We start from the raw sequence: 21,118 nt of genomic DNA, 5'->3' as shown, positions 1-21,118 counted from the left end.
AGGCAGATGAAGCCTGTGACCATGGGACTCGGCGGGCACCTTTAGCGCCCCCCAACCTGCTAAGGAACCCACCAACGGGCTCCGAAGTGAAGAGGGGGAAGTGGCACAGTGCTGAGAGTCATTGGCTATTTCCGTGGAGCGAAGCCGCATAGCTGTTACCGGAGAGCGCTGCCTTTTTCCTGGAACAATTGGGACTTTAAAACAACAACCCATGAGTAGTACGGAAATTGGATTCTTTAAATATTTTTAAATTCGGCACTGATCGGGGAAGGTCCAAACAGGAAGTCAGCCTCTCCTTTCTGTAAATATTCTAAAGCAAAGAACCTCCAACTAAGGTCGTGGAGAGCTTTATTTTTTGCAAAAGATTTTAATTCTACTGATTGAGACTACAAGAAAATTTATTTGGAAGCAGGGGAACCTGCGGGAGAAGAACTAAATTTAAAAATTGATGTGCCACCCCCGAACCCGGGAGAGAGCCGGTTGATGAGCAATTGAACAATTTGACAGCTGTCAAGTTAGCTGTCAAGATACAAAAAGAGGACTTTGTCTCTGCTGCTTATATTGGTTACAAGTTTATGTTTTAAAAGAAGGAAGGACTGATACAATTTAACATATGGAACTTTTGGTTTTGTGCTGAAAGGAGTAAAAAGAAACTTAAATCCCCCTAGAGGGAGTCTTGGGACACTGCATTAAGAACCAGCTGAGAAATTGTTTTTTGACCTTGATATGCTTAGGAATGGCAGTTGGTAAGGAAATCCAGTCTGAACTGAACAGGACTTTCTTTCTCTTGGGAAAGCTGCAAGGTCAAATAGGTGTTTTGACTACAAATGTTACAACTTTGGGCACAAGAGCTAGTACTAGCAAGGAACTTAGAATCATAGAAGAGTTGGAAGAGACCACAAGGGCCATCGAGTCCAACCCCCTGCCAAGCAGGAAACAAACTTGATAAGAACTTGGTACAGGAATTCTACTTAACTGAACAAACAGAGAAAATTGAGAAGGAGAATAATGTTGCCTTTGAAGAGAAAAAAGGGGGGGACTCAACCCTGCAGATGCAAAAGGTGAGCCGCAACTTGAGGCCTGACATGATGGGAAGAAACAAATTTCTGAAGATGGAAGCCTGGCCTGAATTGGAAAATGAAAGATGGAGAGACCTCCTCATCTGGAGATCCTATGACCCTTGGATTATAAATTTGATTCAGCTGGAAGTTGGAGCTATGGGGACATTTGGAATTCAAAGGAGAATGAAACAAGATGTGGAATACCCCATAGGCCTTATCTTCAAGTACGTAGGCCTGGCTGGAAGAAACGTGGATGCTGCAGGGCGGGAGTCTCCCCGAGATTTGGTCTTGAATATTAAAGACTATCAAAAAGACTGGCAGAGGAGCAATGAGAGAGATTTAAGAGCCTCGGACATAAGATTACCAGGTTGATGGTCTTATTTTGAGATTTGTTGGGGACTGAAACCGGGAAGGGGGATGGGTGGAGCGAAAAATGGGATTTAAAGTGTACATAATATAAGTTGCTTTTTTTTTTTTTTGTATTTCTTTTAGGAGAATTGGAAATTCGTGGAAGGGAACTTTCTTTCGACCTTAGGGAAATGTTTTAGGAATAAGTATCGTTATATAGATTTGGATGAGAGTTAAGTTTGGATAAAGTAAAAAGTGGTTTTCAAAAATATGGTAAAATCAAGGTTTTTGTTGATAAGATGTTTGAGAAAGGAATTGGATAAGGATTTGCTGAACCAACAATTTGAATTGGAATACAAAAAAGGGAGGTATGAGGAGGTCTGGGAAATAAGTTAATGAAAAATAAGTAACGGAAATTTTATGTGTTTTTAATCATTTTTATTTTTGTATGTATGTTATTTTTTCTTTTTTTCTTATTTTTGTATGTATGTTATTTTTACTTTTTTCCTTTTTGATTTTTATTGTATTATCATTGGAAACTTTAATAAATATTCTTGAAAAAAATTATATATATATACAGTGAGAGGGTGGGGAGGGGTATTACTCAGAAGGGTGGTGGGAACGGGTGATTGGCTGATCGGTGTGGTAAACCAGTTGAGGACTGTTAACAACTGCACTTGGTCTTACAGGAAAAAGCAAGGGGTGAGATGGCTAAAAATAGCTATATCATGTATAATGAGATAATAATCCAATGTCTCTATTCAGACCAGGTCTCTCCATGGCTTTAAGTTTCGTAATAAGTTGCAATTCAGCAACTTCTCTTTCCAGTCTGTTTCTGAAATTCTTTGGTAATAAGACAGCTACTTTGAGATCTTGTATAGAATGTCCTGGGAGATTGATGTAAAAATGATCTTAACTTGGAAAAATGAGAAACTGAAACAGACAGATTCAGCCATCCATTCTGAAGTTCAACAGGGAGCATTATTATAATTAATTAAATTTGTATAGTCAACGATCACAGGGTGGTTTGTGACATAAAAACACAAAACTGGAGCACAGAATGCATAATGAAACAAAAAATAAACTAGGAATCTCTCCCCCCCCCCTGCAAACACATTTAAAGGCCCCAAAATATGAGAAAAGGCCTGGCGCCTAAAGATACGCAATGGATGTGCCAGGCGAGCCTTCCTGAGGAGAGCATTGCACAAATGAGGAGCCACAGCAGAAGAGGCCCATTCTTGTGTTGCTCCCCTCAAGTCCTCTTGTGGAGGACGCACACAAAGGAGGGCCTCAGATGTTGATCACAGGGTCCAGGTTGGTTCATATGGGGAGAGGCGGTCCTTGAGGTGTTAAAGGTAAAGGTAAAGGACCCCTGACAGTTAAGTCCAGTCATTTCGCTTTACTGGCCGAGGGAGCTGATGTTTGTCCGCAGACAGTTTTTCCGGGTCATGTGGCCAGCATGACTTAAGCCGCTTCTGGCGATACCAGAGCAACACACGGAAATGTTGTTTACCTTCCCGCCGGAGTGGTACCTATTTATCTACTTGCACTTTGACGTGTTTTCGAACTGCTAGGATGGCTTGAGCTGGGAACAAGCAACAGGAGCTCACCCTGTCATGGGGATTCGAACTGCTGACCTTCCGATCGGCAAGCCCTAGGCTCAGTGGTTTAGACCACAGCTTCACCCGCGTCCCCCTTGAGGTGTTAAATGAGCCATTTAAGACTTTATAAGTCAACACCAGTTCTTCATCATCAAACCATGAAGATTGCAGAGAGGTTGCATACAGATATTTTCTGGAGGGCTGACTGAAGAGGCCCAGGGTGCACTAGATCTGAAGTCAGCCCCACTGCCATTACATGATTATATCAGGCCTGAGCTAAACCTGATCACTGTGCCAGCTCCAGGTTGTTACAGCCCATGTAGTTTGCCCTCCTATGTGTGTCATCATACTGGGTTCATAAGGAAAGGGTTAACTAATTGTAAAATGACTAACCAATGGGAACCCAAGGGGCAGAGTTAACTGTGTATAAGGTTTAAGCACAGAGGTTTTTTTTTAGAAGAGTTAAAGAGTTAGAGTGGTTGAAAAGACGGTCTGGAGTTAGACGAGAGAGGGAAGATAAGTCTGTGGGTTGGGCTAGTCTGGTGTAAGAGAGGGAGAAAATTTGTTAAGAGGAGTCAGTCAAACAGTTGATATAATCAGTCAGAAGGTATTAGGAAGGTATAGGCCAGTAAAGAAACTAAAGTTAAGATGTTGTTGTTGTTGTTTAGTCATTTAGTTGTGTCCGACTCTTTGTGACCCCATGGACCAGAGCATGCCAGGCAGCCCTGTCCTCCACTGCCTCCCGCAGTTTGGTCAAACTCATGTTAGTAGCTTCGAGAACACTGTCCAACCATCTCGTCCTCTGTCGTCCCCTTCTCCTTGTGCCCTCCATCTTTCCCAACATCAGGGTCTTTTCCAGGCAGTCTTCTCTTCTCATGAGGTGGCCAAAGTATTGGAGCCTCAGCTTCAGGATCTATCCTTCCAGTGAGCACTCAGGGCTGATTTCCTGAAGAATGGATAGGTTTGATCTTCTTGCAGTCCATGGGACTCTCAAGAGTCTCCTCCAGCACCATAATTCAAAAGCATCAATTCTTCGGCAATCAGCCTTCTTGATGGTCCAGCTCTCACTTCCATACATCACTACTGGGAAAACTATAGCTTTAACTATATGGACCTTTGTTGGCAAAGTTAAGATACTGGCAGGGATATTATCTGAGAAACCATAAACTTCTTAATGTTTGTAAAATAAACTTGGTTTTTTTGGTTCACTTTTAACAACTGACTGGACTCAGGGTTTTACCAGAGAGTAACTGGTTGGTGGCAGCGGGGAGGCGAGCACAGTGGTGGCACAGGGATCAGTAGACCGTTAAATGTCCGGGGACCCTGTGTGATCGTCACACAGCCATTTACCTGCCCTTCTACCCAGACCAGCGTGAATTGGAGGGCTCCCGATGCAGCTGCCCTGTTAAGCCTTGTTACTCCCTGGTGAACATTTGGATCTCAAAGAACTGGTCCATGTTTGTTTCCCCAAGTGCCTTGGCATCTCTGCCCATGATCCTGTAGATTCTGATTGCATTTGAAATCTATGTCTTATCTGGGATTTTAGCAATAGTTTCACTCCTGGGAGGAGGAAAGTTGGCCAGACTTTTGCAGTGTCAAGCTGGCAGACCTCATGCATTTTTGTTCTTTTATAAAGGGCGACGACTTTGAAGATGACTTTGAGCAGTTGAAGTGATTTAAAGCATCTCGCTTACTATTTCTTTTCTGAGAACAGCTTTTTTTTTTTGTATGCCCTGTGAAAGTTAAGCGCGGATGACCTAAATATAGGCTCTATAGAGGAGTTGCAACCCAAAAGACAATCAAAGTTTAGAGTCAGCCTGACAAGCTCATTTTTCTAGGCATTTGGTGATGATAGCCCTGAATTTTCTGATAACATCCAAAGTAAAGTCAATAATTTGAAGTGGGACTCAGGGATACTTTGCCCTTAGTGGAGAATATTCTAGATTAAATTTCTCCCCATCCCAAAGCATTTTTTGAATAGCTTTTCTTCCTTAAAAGATTGGGGTTTCTTTTCTCTGATGGACGTAGATGATGACCACAATATGTGATTTCATATTTGAGTGGAACTACACATTATAACAGGCTGGCATGGGGTCATTTTTTACTTTCAGGAGAATTTTAAAAACATTCTGGTGTGCACAGGCATTGATTGATCTTGGGCATGGCAGATGTGAAATGAATAACTGTGGGGGATGTGTTTGCATTTAAAAGTTTTCAAATGCTCTAAATACTTTTAGATGGTTTTAAAATGTTTTTACTTCATTTGAAATTGTAACATTAACCTTATAAGAACACAAGAAAGGCCCACCTAAATAAATAAATTGTTGTATGTCTTTGTTTCTCAATTTGATCCTTTTACATGGCTTTGTATGTATTGTGGTATTTTATGCGTTGTGACTACAGTTATTTTTATTGATCCTAGTTTAGTAATTATTTACAGTATTATAATTGTTAAGAGTGAATTTCTGTATAATTATTACTTGTTTGTTTAATTATTAATCGCTTGTGTTAAATATGTATTCTGTAGTTGACCTCCTTTGTAATGCTTTATTTCAAAATATTTAAGGTAATATTTTAGTTTTCTGTTAATTACGTTGCTTTGACTGTATATTCTATATATATATTTATGTATATATTTGACTTTCTTCAGATTGTTTTATTGATGTTTTATTGAAGTTTTAATATTCTGTAAACCTCTTTGAGATTTTTCTTAAAAATATAAATTGGTATAGAAATAAATAAATAAAATAATATAATAATAATATTAATACTAATAATAAATACTTGCTGATGTTCTGAGAGTTAATTCTATTGTGTATTGTTATATTCTAATAGATTATTGAATATTACTTTATTTGATATAAGTCGTTCCAGTTTAAAGTAATGTTTTATTATGACTTTTTGCATTGGATCAGATTATTGCAAGGTATGCGTTCTCTGTTGTATACTTTGTTGTTGTAAACTGCCTTGCTTATAGTAATATAATAATAATAATAATAATAATAATAATAATAATAATAATAATAATAATAATAATAATTATTAATTATATCCAGCCCTCCCCGGCCAAGGCGGCTAACAAGCAATAATAAAAACAAGTTGAATGAATACAACTTAAAAACAAAATTAAAATACAACATTAAAATATTGAAACATTAAAATATTAAAATGTAGCCTCATCTCAGGAGGAGAAAGGAAAAGAAAAAAGAAAGAGGGGGAGGGAATCAAATTGGCCCCAAGCCAAAGGCCAGGTGGAACAACTTTGTCTTACAGGCCCTCCGGAAAGAAATCAGATCCTGCAGGGCCCTGGTCTCATGAGACAGAGCGTTGCACCAGGCTGGAGCCAGTGTTGAGAAGGCCCTGGCTCTGGTTGAAGCCAATCTAACTTCCTTAACACCCAGGACCACTAGGGTGTTGCTATTTATGGACCTTGAGGCTCTCCGTGGGGCATACCAAGAGAGGCGGTCCCGTAGGTACGAGGGTCCTAGCCCGTGAAGGGCTTTAAAGGTCAAAACCAGCACCTTAAATCTTACCCTGTACTCCACCAGGAGCCAGTGCAGCTGGAAAAGCACTGGGTGAATATGCTCCCATGGCAGAGACCCCGTGAGGAGCCTCGCTGCAGCATTCTGCCCCCGCTGGAGTTTCTGGGACAGCTTCAAGGGCAGCTCCACGTAGAGCGAATTACAGTAGTCAAGCCTGGAGGTGACCGTTGCATGGATCACTGTGGCCAGAAAGGTGAAAGGTGGCATACAAATTAAAAGTGAAATGAAAGTGGGGGGGGGATCCTGTTTTTGAAGTTGCCAGCCAGATGCCTGTGGGAAATCCTCAATTCCCCTTCATATGTTTGGAGAGAAAATTCTCTCCTCTGATGGCTTGGAGGCAGGCAAGTGCAGAGTTCCGATGTGCATGGACAACAACTCCTATCATTATCAACCATTGGTCAAGCTGACTGGGGCTGATGGGAGATGTAGTCAAAAACATCTAGACAACACCAAGTTCAGTGCTCTTTTTTCCCCAGTCGGAACTCAATTCTGACACCTCTCAAGTGGGTGCCATTGCCATTATAAGAGAACAAGGGAGGTGCTCATGGTGAGTTCCAGCACCTATTTTTCTAGAAAAACAGAACTCCCTCAGTTGATATAAAGAAAACACGCATTCCAATTTCCTGATCTGGAATTTAAATGTGTGGCCATTTTGCGGGCAGAGATGTACCAAAATTTGATTCAGTTGGCTGTAGAAAGTTGCATTGTGCTGAAACCTGCCCTCCAGTTTCTTGACAGCGCCCTGCCCAGCCCAATCTGGCTCTTGTCTTATTATCCATAGACCCAAAATCAAACGATAATCTAAAATGCAGAGATAATAAGATTAAGATTTTTAGCTCCATTAGCAATACCCTTCTATTGGAAACAATTTATTGAAATTCCCAGTGAAATCTGATTAAATAATATTTGGAATGTGACTGTATCAGAACGCCTCACTTGCCACAAGAGAACAATTAAAGATACTTCAAGGAGGGATACTTGGGGTGAGATTGGCTCCTTTCTTTACCTTTATAAATAAAACAGAAAATTCTGCTGTTCCACCCTCAACACAATAATCTTTAAAAAAGATAATTTGAATTGATAAATGCATAAATAAATCTATTGGTTGTGTTCTTTGTACTGAATATGAGACTTTATAAGAATGTACCACTGGGCAAGTTACTGTTATTGTATGTTGTTATTGAGGGGCGGGGAAGAGAATTAACCTGAGTTAATTTAGGCTTTGGTAGAATACCGTGCACATCGCTAATAAAAAAGAACTCTGCCTATGAGAATTTCACTGCCATTTCCCCTCCCCTTTGATAATTTTTGAATGTATTTTTTCCCTCTCATTAATTGATGGAGAATGGTTGGCAGGGAATGCCGCTAGCATTTGGTAATTCTTCTTTGCAGCAGAATTTGATCAGTCCCAGGACATTTTGAGGTGAAGTATGTCTATTGATGGGAAGAGAGCTTAAAAACAAACTCATAAGAATAGTTTATGCCTGTTATATGTGGGTAGAGGTTGTGCCATAAAACATTGCGTAATAGAACCCTCAAGGGATTTGTCACAAAGATAAACCTGTCACGCCCTTGGACAAGGTAATTCAAGATGCTGTTATTAAGCCTCAGAAACAGAATGCAGAACATGGAGAAAGTGAGTGATGTATAAAATTCCTATGGCAGCCAGGATGTTCAACATTAATCTATAGGAAAGAACAATCCGCTCAACATCTAATACTAAGATGGTGGCTGAGCGGAACATTGGAAAGACAAATTCCTCAAAGGGCCCAAGCAACCTCTGTAAAACTTAAGAACTGTAACCAGCACGGCTTTGAAAATCAGTGGATTTTGAAATCATAATCATCATTGTTAGCACGATAAATCTCAAATATTTTAAAATGCATTCCTTCATGGAAGTCACACAAGGAACATTCATTCACAGTTAGATCAAAGGCAGTCTCCAACCCTTATCATTAACACGAGTGAACGCCCCATTCAAATATAGTGAGCCATCTAATACGTTCTCCTAATGGCATGATTGCCGTTGCTGCCACAGTTTCTTCCATGCCAAGCAGAGGATGCCTTAAAAGCTCTCTTGCCCTGTGTTGCTGTTAAGTTGTGTTAGCAATTAGATAGGGCAAGGGGCTTGGGAAGCCATTTTCTATCTGAACGCCACATTCCCTTTTAGGCAGCATTCTGGAGGCCACACGCCAGTGGTGGGTGGGCCTTGAGGTGATAGTAGGCAGAGAAACAAATGTTAATTTCTGCATTATACAGTGGTCATGTGTCAGGGACTGGCTGGATTAGGAGGAATAGTAGGAGCCTCTGCCTGGGAGCCCCCCTCCAGGAGGACAAGAAAGATGAGGAAGAAGAAGAAGAGTTTGGATTTGATATCCCACTTTATTACTACCTGAAGGAGTCTCAAAGCGGCTAACATTCTCCTGTCCCTTCCTCCCCCACAACAAACACTCTGTGAGGTGAGTGGGGATGAGACTTCAGAGAAGTGTGACTAGCCCAAGGTCACCCAGCAGCTGCATGTGGAGGAGTGGAGATGTGAACCCGGTTCCCCAGATTACAAGTCTACCGCTCTTAACCAATACACCACACTGGCTGTCACAGGACTTGTGGTGGTGGGACAGTGGGGAGGAGGCTGGGGAAGGGACGAGCTGGGAGGTGCTGGAAGCAATCAAGGCGGGTCTGAAGAAGTAGGCCCTTCCAGAACAGTGGCTGGAGGCTGGATGACTCGATGTGAGCACAGACACAGACAGGGAGGAATCAGAGGGTACATCTGCCATCCTGCAGCGGGACAGTCTCAGTCCTGCTGGATCTCCTTCTTTCACACCCTGCTCCAGGGGAGTCCTGCATGGTGCAGAGCAAAGGCCCAGACAGGCCCAGAGGAGGAGCTCACCCCTATGTCACGGTCTCCGTCTGTTGGAGAGGGCTCCAGAGTTGAGAGGCCAGAGGAGAAAGGTGGGACTGGTGGTCAGTTTCCAGCAAACTTCTCAAGCTGAAGGAGTCAAGCCAGGGAGACCCCACTGTGTTTAATTTTTTGGTGAATGAAAGTCAATTGCATGCCAAGCCCCAAGCTTTTTCCTGACCTGCAGAGAACCAGCATTTCCCTGCCAGCCTCATGACATCATGTTTCTAGATCTACTCACAAATTCTTCTCTGTCCTCCTTCCAGACAAGCAAGAAGCGCTCGCTGCCAGAGCTCAAAGGACAAGTTCCACTCAGGTAAAAACACTGAAGGAAGGTACAAAGCAGAGCTGGTGAGGAGTGTGGCTCAGGAACCCTCCTGTTACCTGGGGAGAGTCTGAAGGACCAGTTAGAGTGGTCTACGGGGTCATATTTGGCCCCCAGGCTTGAGGTCCTGCATCCCTGAGATATGGGTGTGGGCCTGACAGAGATACAGAGGTTCCTACTATGGCCCCACATTTACACTATACCTTTAAAACCTCTTTTCAACTTTAAGGAAGTTCAAACTCCTAAACTAAAAGGATGAATGGCATGGTGGCCTCCTTAGATGGTCCCAATTAGAGTTGTTTTGATAAAAATCTCAAGGTTCTCCTTCGCACCAGCTGGAGATCTCACACAATGGAGTGAAGGGTCTACTGTTTTGTATGATCCTGTTTGACGGCATGGCAGGGGATGCAGTTATGTCAGGCATCTAAATTTGGCGATGCCTTGTGACAAATTAGCAAGAATCATTTCTCGAGGGGAGGGGGCATTTTCATTAAACAGCAACACTCTGAAGTCTCTTCCTTGAACTTCGACCCATTTTATAGGTGTCTTGTGCTTTATAATTCTGCAGGATAAGTCACTGCTGTTCCCATGCGGAAGCGGGCAACCTTGAGTAAAAGATAGTCCCTTGTTTAAGGGTATGCAGTAAATTTTATTGCAGAGCAAGGAGTCTGAACCTTGGGGTCTGAGATTTCTTTTCAAAACCCTCACTCAGCCTCCCCCAATCTGGTGCTTCCCAGATGTTGCTGGACCACAGCCCCTATCTGCTCCTGCCAGCATGACCAATGGCCAGGGATGATGGGTATTATAGTTGCAAGTACTTGGAAGGCAACGGGTAGAGATGGGGAAGGGAAGCCTGATTCTCTTCACATTGAAAGGCTCACCTATGTCAGTCACACTTACTGAAACAATATATGAAGCAAAACACAGCCAATCCTTTAAAGTTCACACTTCCGCAAATCTTGGAGCTGGGCAAAAGTGTCAAGCCACTTTGTTTGTTTCAAGATAGATATTGCAAGAGATGGAGGACCATGTGGATTGATTCGGAGTTTCAATGTCTCTAGGTGTGCCGGATTGATTTTGCATATGTCTGTTGTGATCCATTCCTGTGATGGTTCTAGGCCAAAGGACAATATATCAACCCCCCTACCCCCCTAAATAAAGAATAATAAAATAGCAGGTTGTAGCACTGGCAAAAAAAAAAAAAAGTTGAGTTGGGAGTTAGATGTAGATATTGACTCTTGCGGACGCAGGTGGCGCTGTGGGTTAAAGCCTCAGCGCCTAGGACATGCTGATCGAAAGGTCGGCGGTTCGAATCCCTGCGGCGGGGTGCGCTCCCGCTGCTCGGTCCCAGCGCCTGCCAACCTAGCAGTTCGAAAGCACCTCCGGGTGCAAGTAGATAAATAGGGACCGCTTACCAGCGGGAAGGTAAACGGCGTTTCCGTGTGCGGCTCTGGCTCGCCAGAGCAGCGATGTCACGCTGGCCACGTGACCCAGAAGTGTCTCCGGACAGCGCTGGCCCCTGGCCTCTTAAGTGAGATGGGCGCACAACCCCAGAGTCTGTCAAGACTGGCCCGTATGGGCAGGGGTACCTTTACCTTTACCTATTGACTCTTGCCTCCCCACTCTGTACCCCAGCAGAATTCCCAAAGCTTAGGTAAAGGGACCCCTGACCATTAGGTCCAGTCGCAGATGACTCTGGAGTTGCGGCGCTCATCTCGCTTTATTGGCCGAGGGAGCCGGCATATAGCTTCTGGGTCATGTGGCCAGCATGACTAAGCCGCTTCTGGCGAACCAGAGCAGCACACGGAAATGCCGTTTATCTTCCCGCCAGAGCGGTATCTATTTATCTACTTGCACTTTGTGCTTTCGAACTGCTAGGTTGGCAGGAGCTTATTCTTCATTAAATCTGAAGCCAGAGCCTGAAAGGAAGGATATTGCTCTGTTGACTAGGTAAGGACAAGAAGCCCCAATGTTTATACCAGGCCTAGCCAAACTTACACACCCCTTTTCAGCTTGAAAAAGGCTCAGTGATATAAGAAGACAAGCCAATGGCCCACAGAACTAACGCAGTCAATAATATATGACGACAGACCATCTTTGCCATTTCTGCTATCCCTAAAACGAAACCCAGGTCATTTCTTCTTTGCTGGCTCTTTCCCTTCCCTGAACACTTGAATGCCAAGGCTGGAGTCCAACATCTGGACCACAACTCTCATTGCAGGCTATCCATTCCTGCCCTACAGTGATACGGTTAGGATCACACTGTCAAAGCTTAAATGTAAGTTTCTTCAGTGCCAGCTCTCTGTCACGATGTTATGCACTTGAAGAATCATAAAGATATATAGAATAGTAATATAAGAACCCCCTGTACTTACCATCCTGTACAATTTGTCTTCTAGGTCTTGATTAATTCTTTGTAAGGCTAGGTAATTGTTTTGTATCCTAAAACAAAGATGAAATCATATAATTAACATACCTCTGCACACTCAGCACCACACTGTTTAACGTCAATTTTTGCATAAGAGATTGCAATTTACTTCCCCCACTAATGCTTCTTAGCTTATTTGATCCTTGCTTTCTGCCGCTTAGCAAAGCCTTTTTGATTAACGGAAAGCTAAGATTTGCAGACTTCAAAATCCCACCCAGTCTTTGAGAGAACTGATTTGTAACAAGGTGCTTTGAGGTTTCAATCCTGGCTCTTGAGGCAGGGCCACAGCTCAGTGGTGGAGCATCCACTTTGCATGCAGCCTGGGTTCAATCCCTCACTTCTCCAGGCAGGGCTGGGAACATTCTCTGTCTGAAACCATGGAGAGCAGATCCTAGACAGTGTAGAAAATACTAAGCTAGACAGACCAATTGCCTGACTTAGTGAAAGGCTGCTTCCTAAGGTTATGGGTCTATTGACACATAAATCATTCTGGAGGGTTTTTTTTTTGGGGGGGGGTGTAAAATTCAGATGCCATTTCTCATAAACTTGCCATGGTGCCAACACAAAACGGCTGCCATGGACAACAAAAATGTACAATTATTGTATAATTTCATCTTGTCTTTATCTACCTTAAATAAAGAGTTGTTTTTTTAAAAAAGAAATTATACAATTGAATATAAATATAGATGGGAAACGGCTATGTATAGTGAATACTTATCTACTTTAAAAAAAATTCACCTATGATCTTTTTCTTTTACCTCTTTATTTTTTCTTTGTTCTTTTGTTCTTTTTTTCTGATACCTTATCTTTCATTTCACTCCTTTATTGTGAATAGCATTTTATAGAGATATAAATAACTGTAAATATGAAAAGAGACAAAGTATTCTCTAATTTTTTTCCTTGGTTATATGTATTTTCTTTTGTTGTAAATATGTATGTTTTCTAATTTGTACTTAATAAAAATTATTTTAAAATTTTTTAAAAATGTACAATTATTCTGTACCGGTGAGTACTCTTACAATTTTTTTTTATAGGTATACATCTAATATGTTTTCAGTTTACCCCTCTCATGCCAATGCAGAGACTGATGCAGAGCTAGTCCTGCCATTAGGCAAAGTGAAGCCACAGCTAATTATTAGTTATTTGATTAATTGATATTGTATTTTTGCTTCCAGGGAGCAGGAGAGATTATTGTGGGATTTTCTGCTTCAGGTGCCACAATAATTTGGCTGGGTTTGGCTACTATGCACCTTTATTTTGGTGTGTGTGTGTGTGTGTGTGTGTGTGTATTTACTGCTTTGCTTCAGGCCCTGAGTGAATGTGCCACGTAGATGCTGGGAAACAGACACATTATAGATATACATTGGTAAATGGGAGAGCCAGCTGGGGTATAGTTAGGCTAGTTAGCGTCTCTTCACCCAACCTACCAAACAGGCTTCTTGTGGGGGTGAAGCAGTGAAAGAACTGTGTATTATGCCGAGAGCTCCTTGGAGCGAAGGTGAGATAAAAAAATGGACTCCATGATATTTCACCCATCGTAGCTCTCTGCTGAGTATATAAACCCAGATTTGCTTTTTTTTTAATGAAATGTTCCTGAGGAAACAAAAGAGAGGTTGAAACACACTGATAGTAGTGCCCTGGTGCATGTCACAGCTAAAAATTGGCCTCTGTTTCTTTAATGCTCAAAGAACTGAATCAGCACGAGTCAGCAGCCTACAATGACTCATACAACCTTTCACCAAATTGTACCTGTATATATAGAGTGGTCAGTGCTAGTGTTTGGTGTGGGTTGGTTGGATGGTAGAAAGATGGTTGCGTTTGGTGTGTAAAAACTGTTGGTCGTGGTTGGAGAAGAAGACTTTTTAAGAATAAAAGCAGCAATACTGTGCAAGAATACTCTTTTTCAAGTGACTCTTTTGTGCCAACTAAGGACTAGGCAAAGGAGTAAATAGGTGCTGGTTTTGACCTTTAAAGCCCTTCACGGCCTAGGACCCTCGTACCTACGGGACCACCTCTCCTGGTATGCCCCATGGAGAGCCTCAAGGTCCATAAATAGCAACACCCTAGAGGTCCCAGGCCCTAAGGAAGTTAGATTGGCTTCAACCAGAGCCAGGGCCTTTTCAACTCTGGCTCTGGACTGGTGAAACACTCTGCCTCATGAGACCAGGGCCCTGCAGGATCTGATTTCTTTCCGCAGGGCCTGTAAGACAGAGTTGTTCCACCTGGCCTTTGGCTTGGAGTCAATTTGATTCCTTCCCCTCTTTCTTTTTTCCTTTCTCCTCTTGTGATGAGGCTCCATTTTAATGTTTCAATGTTTCAATGTTGTATTTTAATCTTGTTTTTCAGTTGTATTCATTCAACTTGTTTTTATTATTGCTTGTTAGCTTCTCTGAGTCCGCCCTTGGCTGGGGAGGGCGGGGTATAAATAATTTATTATTATTATTATTATTATTATTATTATTATTATCATTATTATTAGGTCAGAACCTTTCGTTTTTCAAACACTGACATGGCATTGGCGAAATCCACCTTTTTGAAGCATTTTCATATCATTTAGCTTCGCCAAGTCAAAATTGTGTGCTGGGACCTTTTCTGAGAACAGTTTCAGTCCTCTGCAAAACCTGGCCCCTTTTTGTGATGAGGTAACAATGTTCTCAGCATAACTCCATGCTGACAACCTTTCAGAATGAGGATTGCCCAGTTGGCAATTACGAGAGGAAAACATCTTTCCATCATATTTCAAAGAAATCATCCTAATGGAATATATTTGGATTAAATGTGCGGTATTTTGAATGCTACAAGATGAGATCTACAACCAGAGCCTAGACCCAGCATTCCACTGAAAAGATACAGCACGGCAAATCTTATGATCAGTTCCCATTGCTCATCACTGTGAAGTTCATTTTCTGGTAACATGGCAAAAATGGTCTCTTAGAAGACAGCAGGGGATTGTAAAATGTGTCCTCTCTTGAAGTACTGAGCCCCCAAAGGAGTCTTACTGAGACGATGCAGAACGCAGGTGGAAGCCTAAGAAATGTTGCCCATGGTGAAGTTATTGTGAGGGAAAGGAAACTCTTGCAAGTGAAATCCCCTGAAAGCCCGTGTGAGACAGGGCTGGTGCTTGGTCTTTGCTCAGAACTGAGTTTTGACTTCAGAGTTTCACTTCTATTCTGATTCCAAAGCAAAAAATAAATCAAAACCAACCACACCCTCTGCTAGAGATCCTAGAGGGAATTCAAACCTTGCAAAAGCTGCTGCCGACCAGATCTGCACCTCCCAGATGAATGCGCAGATCAGAACATGACTAGCCGCATTGGATTTTTCCACTTCCCCAAATGTTGCAATGCAGTTCTATATATACAGCAATAGATTTCAAGGCAAAATATGCTACAAAATGTGTAACTGGATGTGGATTTTTTTGTTAGGACCTCTTTTAAATTGCAGATTTAAAAGCAGAAACGAAACAGAATGAACAAAGGCAAAAGTGACATGGGCCAGAAAGAGACGGATCTGTCCATCTTATCCACTTTTGAAAATGGACAGAAGATCTGCCAAGGAAGATAGAAACCATCTTCTGGGCAAAAGAGGCCTTGCTGCAGTGGTTTTTTGCTTGCTACGCCTGAGCTGTACAATATCCATCCATGGGCTGCATATTAAGCACATTTCCTTCCAGAATTCCACACATCTTCAGCATTCACCTACTGTTTGTTGTTCTACTCTTCTGCTGCTCACTTTTTTGGTGTTCTATTGGATTGTTCTAAACTTGTTTTCCTGTCTGTCTGTATTCATTTGACAGTCAACTGCTTTTAAACTATTGGGGGAAGGTTGAATAAAAAGATTGTGATTAGATGAATAACTGAAAGGGTTTATCCACAGAACCTTTTCCACCACTGGTCTTGAGCATTATTCACAACACAGCGACCTCTGAAAACATTACTGATAGTAGTCACTAATAATTTGGAGACTCAATGTATGATTATGGGGATCCTCATAATAAGCCACTCTTGATGGGACAGAATATGCTACATGGAGGCTATTTTCCTTCGTCTTGGTAAATGTTGGTAGTTACTGGTCAATGAGCAAAATTAAAGTGTGATATTTATTGGCGTGTCTTAAAATGAGCCAGTAGGGCTGCAGTGCTCTGTTAAGTAACTTGAGAATCAGCTCCATGAAGTTAAATGGGGCTTATTTTTGAGCAGACATATATATGATTGTGCTGCTAATCTAAAAAATGGGTCAAAGACTCACTTTTGCTCTTTGCCCATGGGCCATGTTGAAGGTCCAAAAGAGGATTAAATACGGCCATTTACTGAAGGAAGGCTTAGAAATTTGCCAGTTAATGTTAGCATTTCCTGATGGCCTCCTTCAGCATTTCCAGCAGATTGCAACATTTCCCAAATTACCTAAAGTGAAATATGACATTTCTTTTGAGGAAAGGTCAGTGAATTCAACAACTAACCGTCTCAGCTTTTCAGTCACTTTTTCAAGTTCTTCCTGAGCACGTCTGAGTTCTACTTCAAGATATTGGCGTGTAGAATCAAATTCTGTTTCAAGCATTTCCAGTTTGTGAGTTGTGTAGGAGAGACGCTTGCGAAGTTCCCCCTTCTGTTCCTGCAACGTGCTGGAAAGACAAAAGATTTGCATCTGATTAACAGCTTGACGGAGGTCCTAGTGACAGAAGTGGTCACAGTCTTCGTAAATTATACTACTTTAATGTAATATAATGAATCATAGTTCTTAATTGTTCACATTCAGCACTGCTGTCATTATAGCTGTCCTGTGGATCAAGATTACAGGCTTGCTGCTATATGACATTTGGAAAATGTAAATCACCGCCAACGTTTGTTTTTGGAATTCGTTCAGGAACATAAAAAACTGACTTATTCCAAGTCAGAATGTTGGCCTAAGCAGCTCAGAACTGTCTATTTTAGATTGGCAGTGGCTCTCCATTGTGTCAGCCACAATTATTTATCATTTTATCCATTTGTTTATTTATTCAATTCATCCCCACTTTCTCTCAAAGGAGCCCAGGATGGAAAACACACAAGAAGTAAAATGACCAAAACATTTAAAAAACAATTCCTGTACATATGCAGATCGGTAAAGATCTTCACTTTAAAAGTATTGTTGAAAGATAAAGGTCTTCAGTAGGAATCAAAATGGCAACAGAGATGGTACCTGTCTAACATTGAACAGGAGAGAATTCAGAAGGGTACAACACTGAAAGCCTATTCCTGTGCAGAAAGGAATTTCTGATAAAATGGTATCTGCAGGAGGCTCTTTTTCTCAGAACGCACTGATCATTTGGCTATATCCTGAGTATAGGAGTCTTTTTCCAGTGTGGTTAAAAGGTAAAGGGACCCCTGACCATTAGGTCCAGTCGTGGCAGATTCTGGGGTTGCGGCGCTCATCTTGCTTTGTTGGCTGAGGGTGGCGGCGTACAGCTGGTCATGTGGCCAGCATGACTAAGCCGCTTCTGGCGAACCAGAGCAGCACACGGAAACGCCGTTTACCTTCCCACCAGGGCGGTACCTATTTATCTACTTGCACTTTGACGTGCTTTCGAACTGCTAGGTTGGCAGGAGCAGGGACCGAGCAACAGGAGCTCACCCCGTCGCGGGGATTCAAACCGTCAACCTTCTGATCGGCAAGTCCTAGGCTCAGTGGTTTAACCCACAGTGCCACCTGCGTCCCTCCAGTCTGGTTACTTGATAGGAAATGACAGTGCATGTATCTGGGACGTTTTGCACACAAAACGCAAGGGGCTGGATAAAACTGAACCCTTCTTTTCGTGGAAAGAGATATTCCATAAATGGAAAGCTCTTTGATGACAAGGAGACTCCCACCAACAGAAAGGGGAGCGGGCAGGTGATTTTTACTGATTCTCCCTCCCCACTGTGCTAACCTAGGCCCAAAAAACCATCAACTTCAGCAAACTTTAGTGAACAGCAGCCATGAAGGCCTAAAAATGAATCAAAAGGATGGAAACAATAAATGAATTCTAGGTCCCTTTGTGCAGGCTGCTTTTTGCTAGCTCTCAGTTACAGTCAGATGAGACACTGGCTTCTTAAGTGGTAAGTACGTGTATGATAAGGTTAAAAAAATAATTATACCTAATAACATGCTAAAGAAAGGGTGCTCTATCTAGGTCTCAGGACTCTTGCCATAGGCCACACGCCTCCTTGGCCACACCCCTTCTCAGTCCTATTTCATATCCTTCTCCAGTGTTTTCCAGGTAGAGAGCAGCGTGGAAGTGTGTGTAGAAGCTGGCCTATGGCACAAAGGTAAAATTGATATTTTCTGCCCTGCCCACTTTTGTCTCTAGCCCTGCCCAACCACCACTAGCATGGGGCTCCTAGAAAGTTGCCCAGAAGGAAATACTGCCATTGGTCTGAAATAAAAAGGTTCACCACCCCTGTGATAAAAAGGACAACAACAACAGTGTCACAATGAAAGTGGGATTATAAAGACGGCTGGATTGTTTTTAAGAAAATACTCAAAGGTGCCAAAGTGACGTTGAATTTAACAATGAAATGCTTGAAAAGGAATACTTTCCCCTAGTTAGAGAGGAAAACCCACAATCTACAGCTTACATGAGCTATAGTTTAAATTTATATCCCACCATTGCTCCCAAAGAAGTCTAGGATGGCAAACACACACGCAGTAAAAAACAGTTACAGATAGGTAACTGCCATAGTCTGCCATAGTCAAAACAATTTTTTCCCCCCCCTTCCAGTAGCACCTTAAAGACCAACTAAGTTAGTTCTTGGTATGAGCTTACAGTGTATCTGAAGAAGAGTGCATGCACACGAAAGCTCATACCAAGAACTAACTTAGTTGGTCTTTAAGGTGCTACTGGAAGGAAAAAAATTTTTTTGTTTTGACTATGGCAGACCAACACGGCTACCTATCTGTAACTGGAACTATGGAAGGCACCACATTGAGCCGCATGAAATGGAAGTCCATCAATGAGTGTATCTGAAGAAGTGTGCATGCACACGAAAGCTCATACCAAGAACTAACTTAGTTGGTCTTTAAGGTGCTACTGGAAGGAATTTTTGTTTTGTTTTGTTTTGGCAGTAAAAAACAGTTACTTATTCATATGCAGACTGGGAAAGATCCCTACTTTGAAAGACTTGTTGAAAGTGGAAGGTCTTCAGTAAGATTAAGGATTGATGTTTTTATTATGTTTTTAGATATGTTGTAAGCTGCCCAGAGTGGCTGGGGAAACCCAGCCAGATGGGCAGGGTATAAATAATAAAATTATTATTATTGTTGTTGTTGTTGTTGTTGTTAGGCACCAAAAAGACAACAGAGATGGTACTTCTCTAATGTTTAATGGGAGGGAATTCTGATGTGCACTGTAGGTGCCATGACACTAAAATGGTTTCTTTTCTTCCACACGGATCATTTGAACAAATGGTCCTTTCTCTCCCTTTCCTCCTGTGAGGAGGGTTTGGGCATTTTAACATGATGCACAGAAAGCTGAACCTCAGGTACTGAGGGGTCACAGCGCAGTTGTATGCTCACTTGCAGTTGCTTTCTTGGCCGATGCTCTGCACCCCAGTCATAGGATCGCAGACAGGGAAAGAGCCCTGCCTAAGCGTCAGTGCCAGTCAGGTAAGAACCTGGATATGTCTGAAATCGGGCACATATTCAAATGGGAGCAAAGAGGCCTAGGACTGAAGGGGTACACAAATAACTTCCCCCACTCTGTATAGCTCAATATACGTACAACCATGTGGAAGAAATGTAGTGCAGATGCACAATGATGTTCATGAACAGGACAGCACTTTCCCAATCACTTTTTTTAAAAAAAAAATGAAATAATTTTCTCATATTTCCCATCTTAAGTTCAATACATTTCCACATTAGGTTGCAAATCACCAGCAATTCTGGGAGAATTTTTAATATATATTTCCCCCCATTATACACACATTTTTGCAAAACAATTTCCTGTTGTTGTTGTTGTTGTTAGACATCTGAAGGCAGCCCTGTTTAGGGAAGCGTTTAATGGACTTTTGTATTTTAATACAGTGGTACCTCGGGTCAACTACTTAATTCGTTCCGGAGGTCCGTACTTAACCTGAAACTGTTCTTAACCTGAAGCACCACTTTAGCTAATGGAGCCTCCCGCTGCCGCCAGAGCCCGATTTCTGTTCTCATCCTAAAGCAAAGTTCTTAACCTGAAGCACTATTTCTGGGTTAGCAGAGTCTGTAACCTGAGGCGTATGTAACCTGAAGCGTATGTAACCCAAGGTACCACTGTATTCTGCTGAAAGCCTCCCAGAGTGGCTGGGGAAACCCAGCCAGATGGGCAGGGTATAAATAAATAAATAAATAAATAAATAAATAAATAAATAACATTTATTACCTGCCCATCGCCCTAAGGTCTCAGGGCAGGTTACAACAATTGAAACACAACATTAATATTAGAACACAACGTTAACAACAGTTTTAGACAACTTAAAATTACAGAGATAAGGTGGGTCCTGGAAACATGCACCGAAAGTGTCAAAAGCCAGGGCAAAGAACTCACGAAAAACTATATAAGGAAGGTGCTAGAATGCACCTTTGTGGGAAGAAGTGTGTTCCACAACTTAGGAGCTGCCACAGGAATGGCACTCTCCTGAGCCCCCCCTTCCTGAGCTTCTGAGGGCAGTGGAGCAACCAAGACAGCTCCCTCCGCTGATCTTAGCTCTCAGTAGGATGTGTAGGGAAGGAGAAGGGTCTGTTTGGGGACTGTGTAATATTGGGCCTTAAACACTAATGCGAGTGCCTTGAATTGAGCCTGGAAATGAACTGGCAACCAGTAAAAACGCTACTAATGCACCATTGCATTTTATTTTCCCTAATACATGCATTCACACAAACGTTTTACCATGGTATATGCATTTTTGTAGACCTCTCTTGG

At 42.1% G+C, this 21,118-nt stretch overlaps 1 protein-coding gene across 1 annotated transcript in view; it reads right to left on the bottom strand.

Moving 5' to 3' along the window:
* BEGAIN (brain enriched guanylate kinase associated) overlaps positions 1-21,118 on the bottom strand; it is a 197,125-nt gene that overhangs the window by 70,449 nt on the left and 105,558 nt on the right. Inside the window, exons 4-5 of the mRNA XM_083739082.1 lie at positions 16,664-16,825; positions 12,152-12,218 (exon numbers count right to left, since the gene is read on the bottom strand). Of these exons, the coding sequence (XP_083595208.1) occupies positions 12,152-12,218; positions 16,664-16,825 (229 nt within the window). The remainder of the gene's footprint in view (positions 1-12,151; positions 12,219-16,663; positions 16,826-21,118) is intronic.

Source organism: Podarcis gaigeae, assembly GCF_964106915.1.
Source record: "Podarcis gaigeae genome assembly, chromosome: 1".
NCBI lineage: Eukaryota > Metazoa > Chordata > Lepidosauria > Squamata > Lacertidae > Podarcis > Podarcis gaigeae.
Note: the sequence above shows the minus strand (reverse complement) of the source record. Positions and strands in the feature narration are given on the sequence as shown.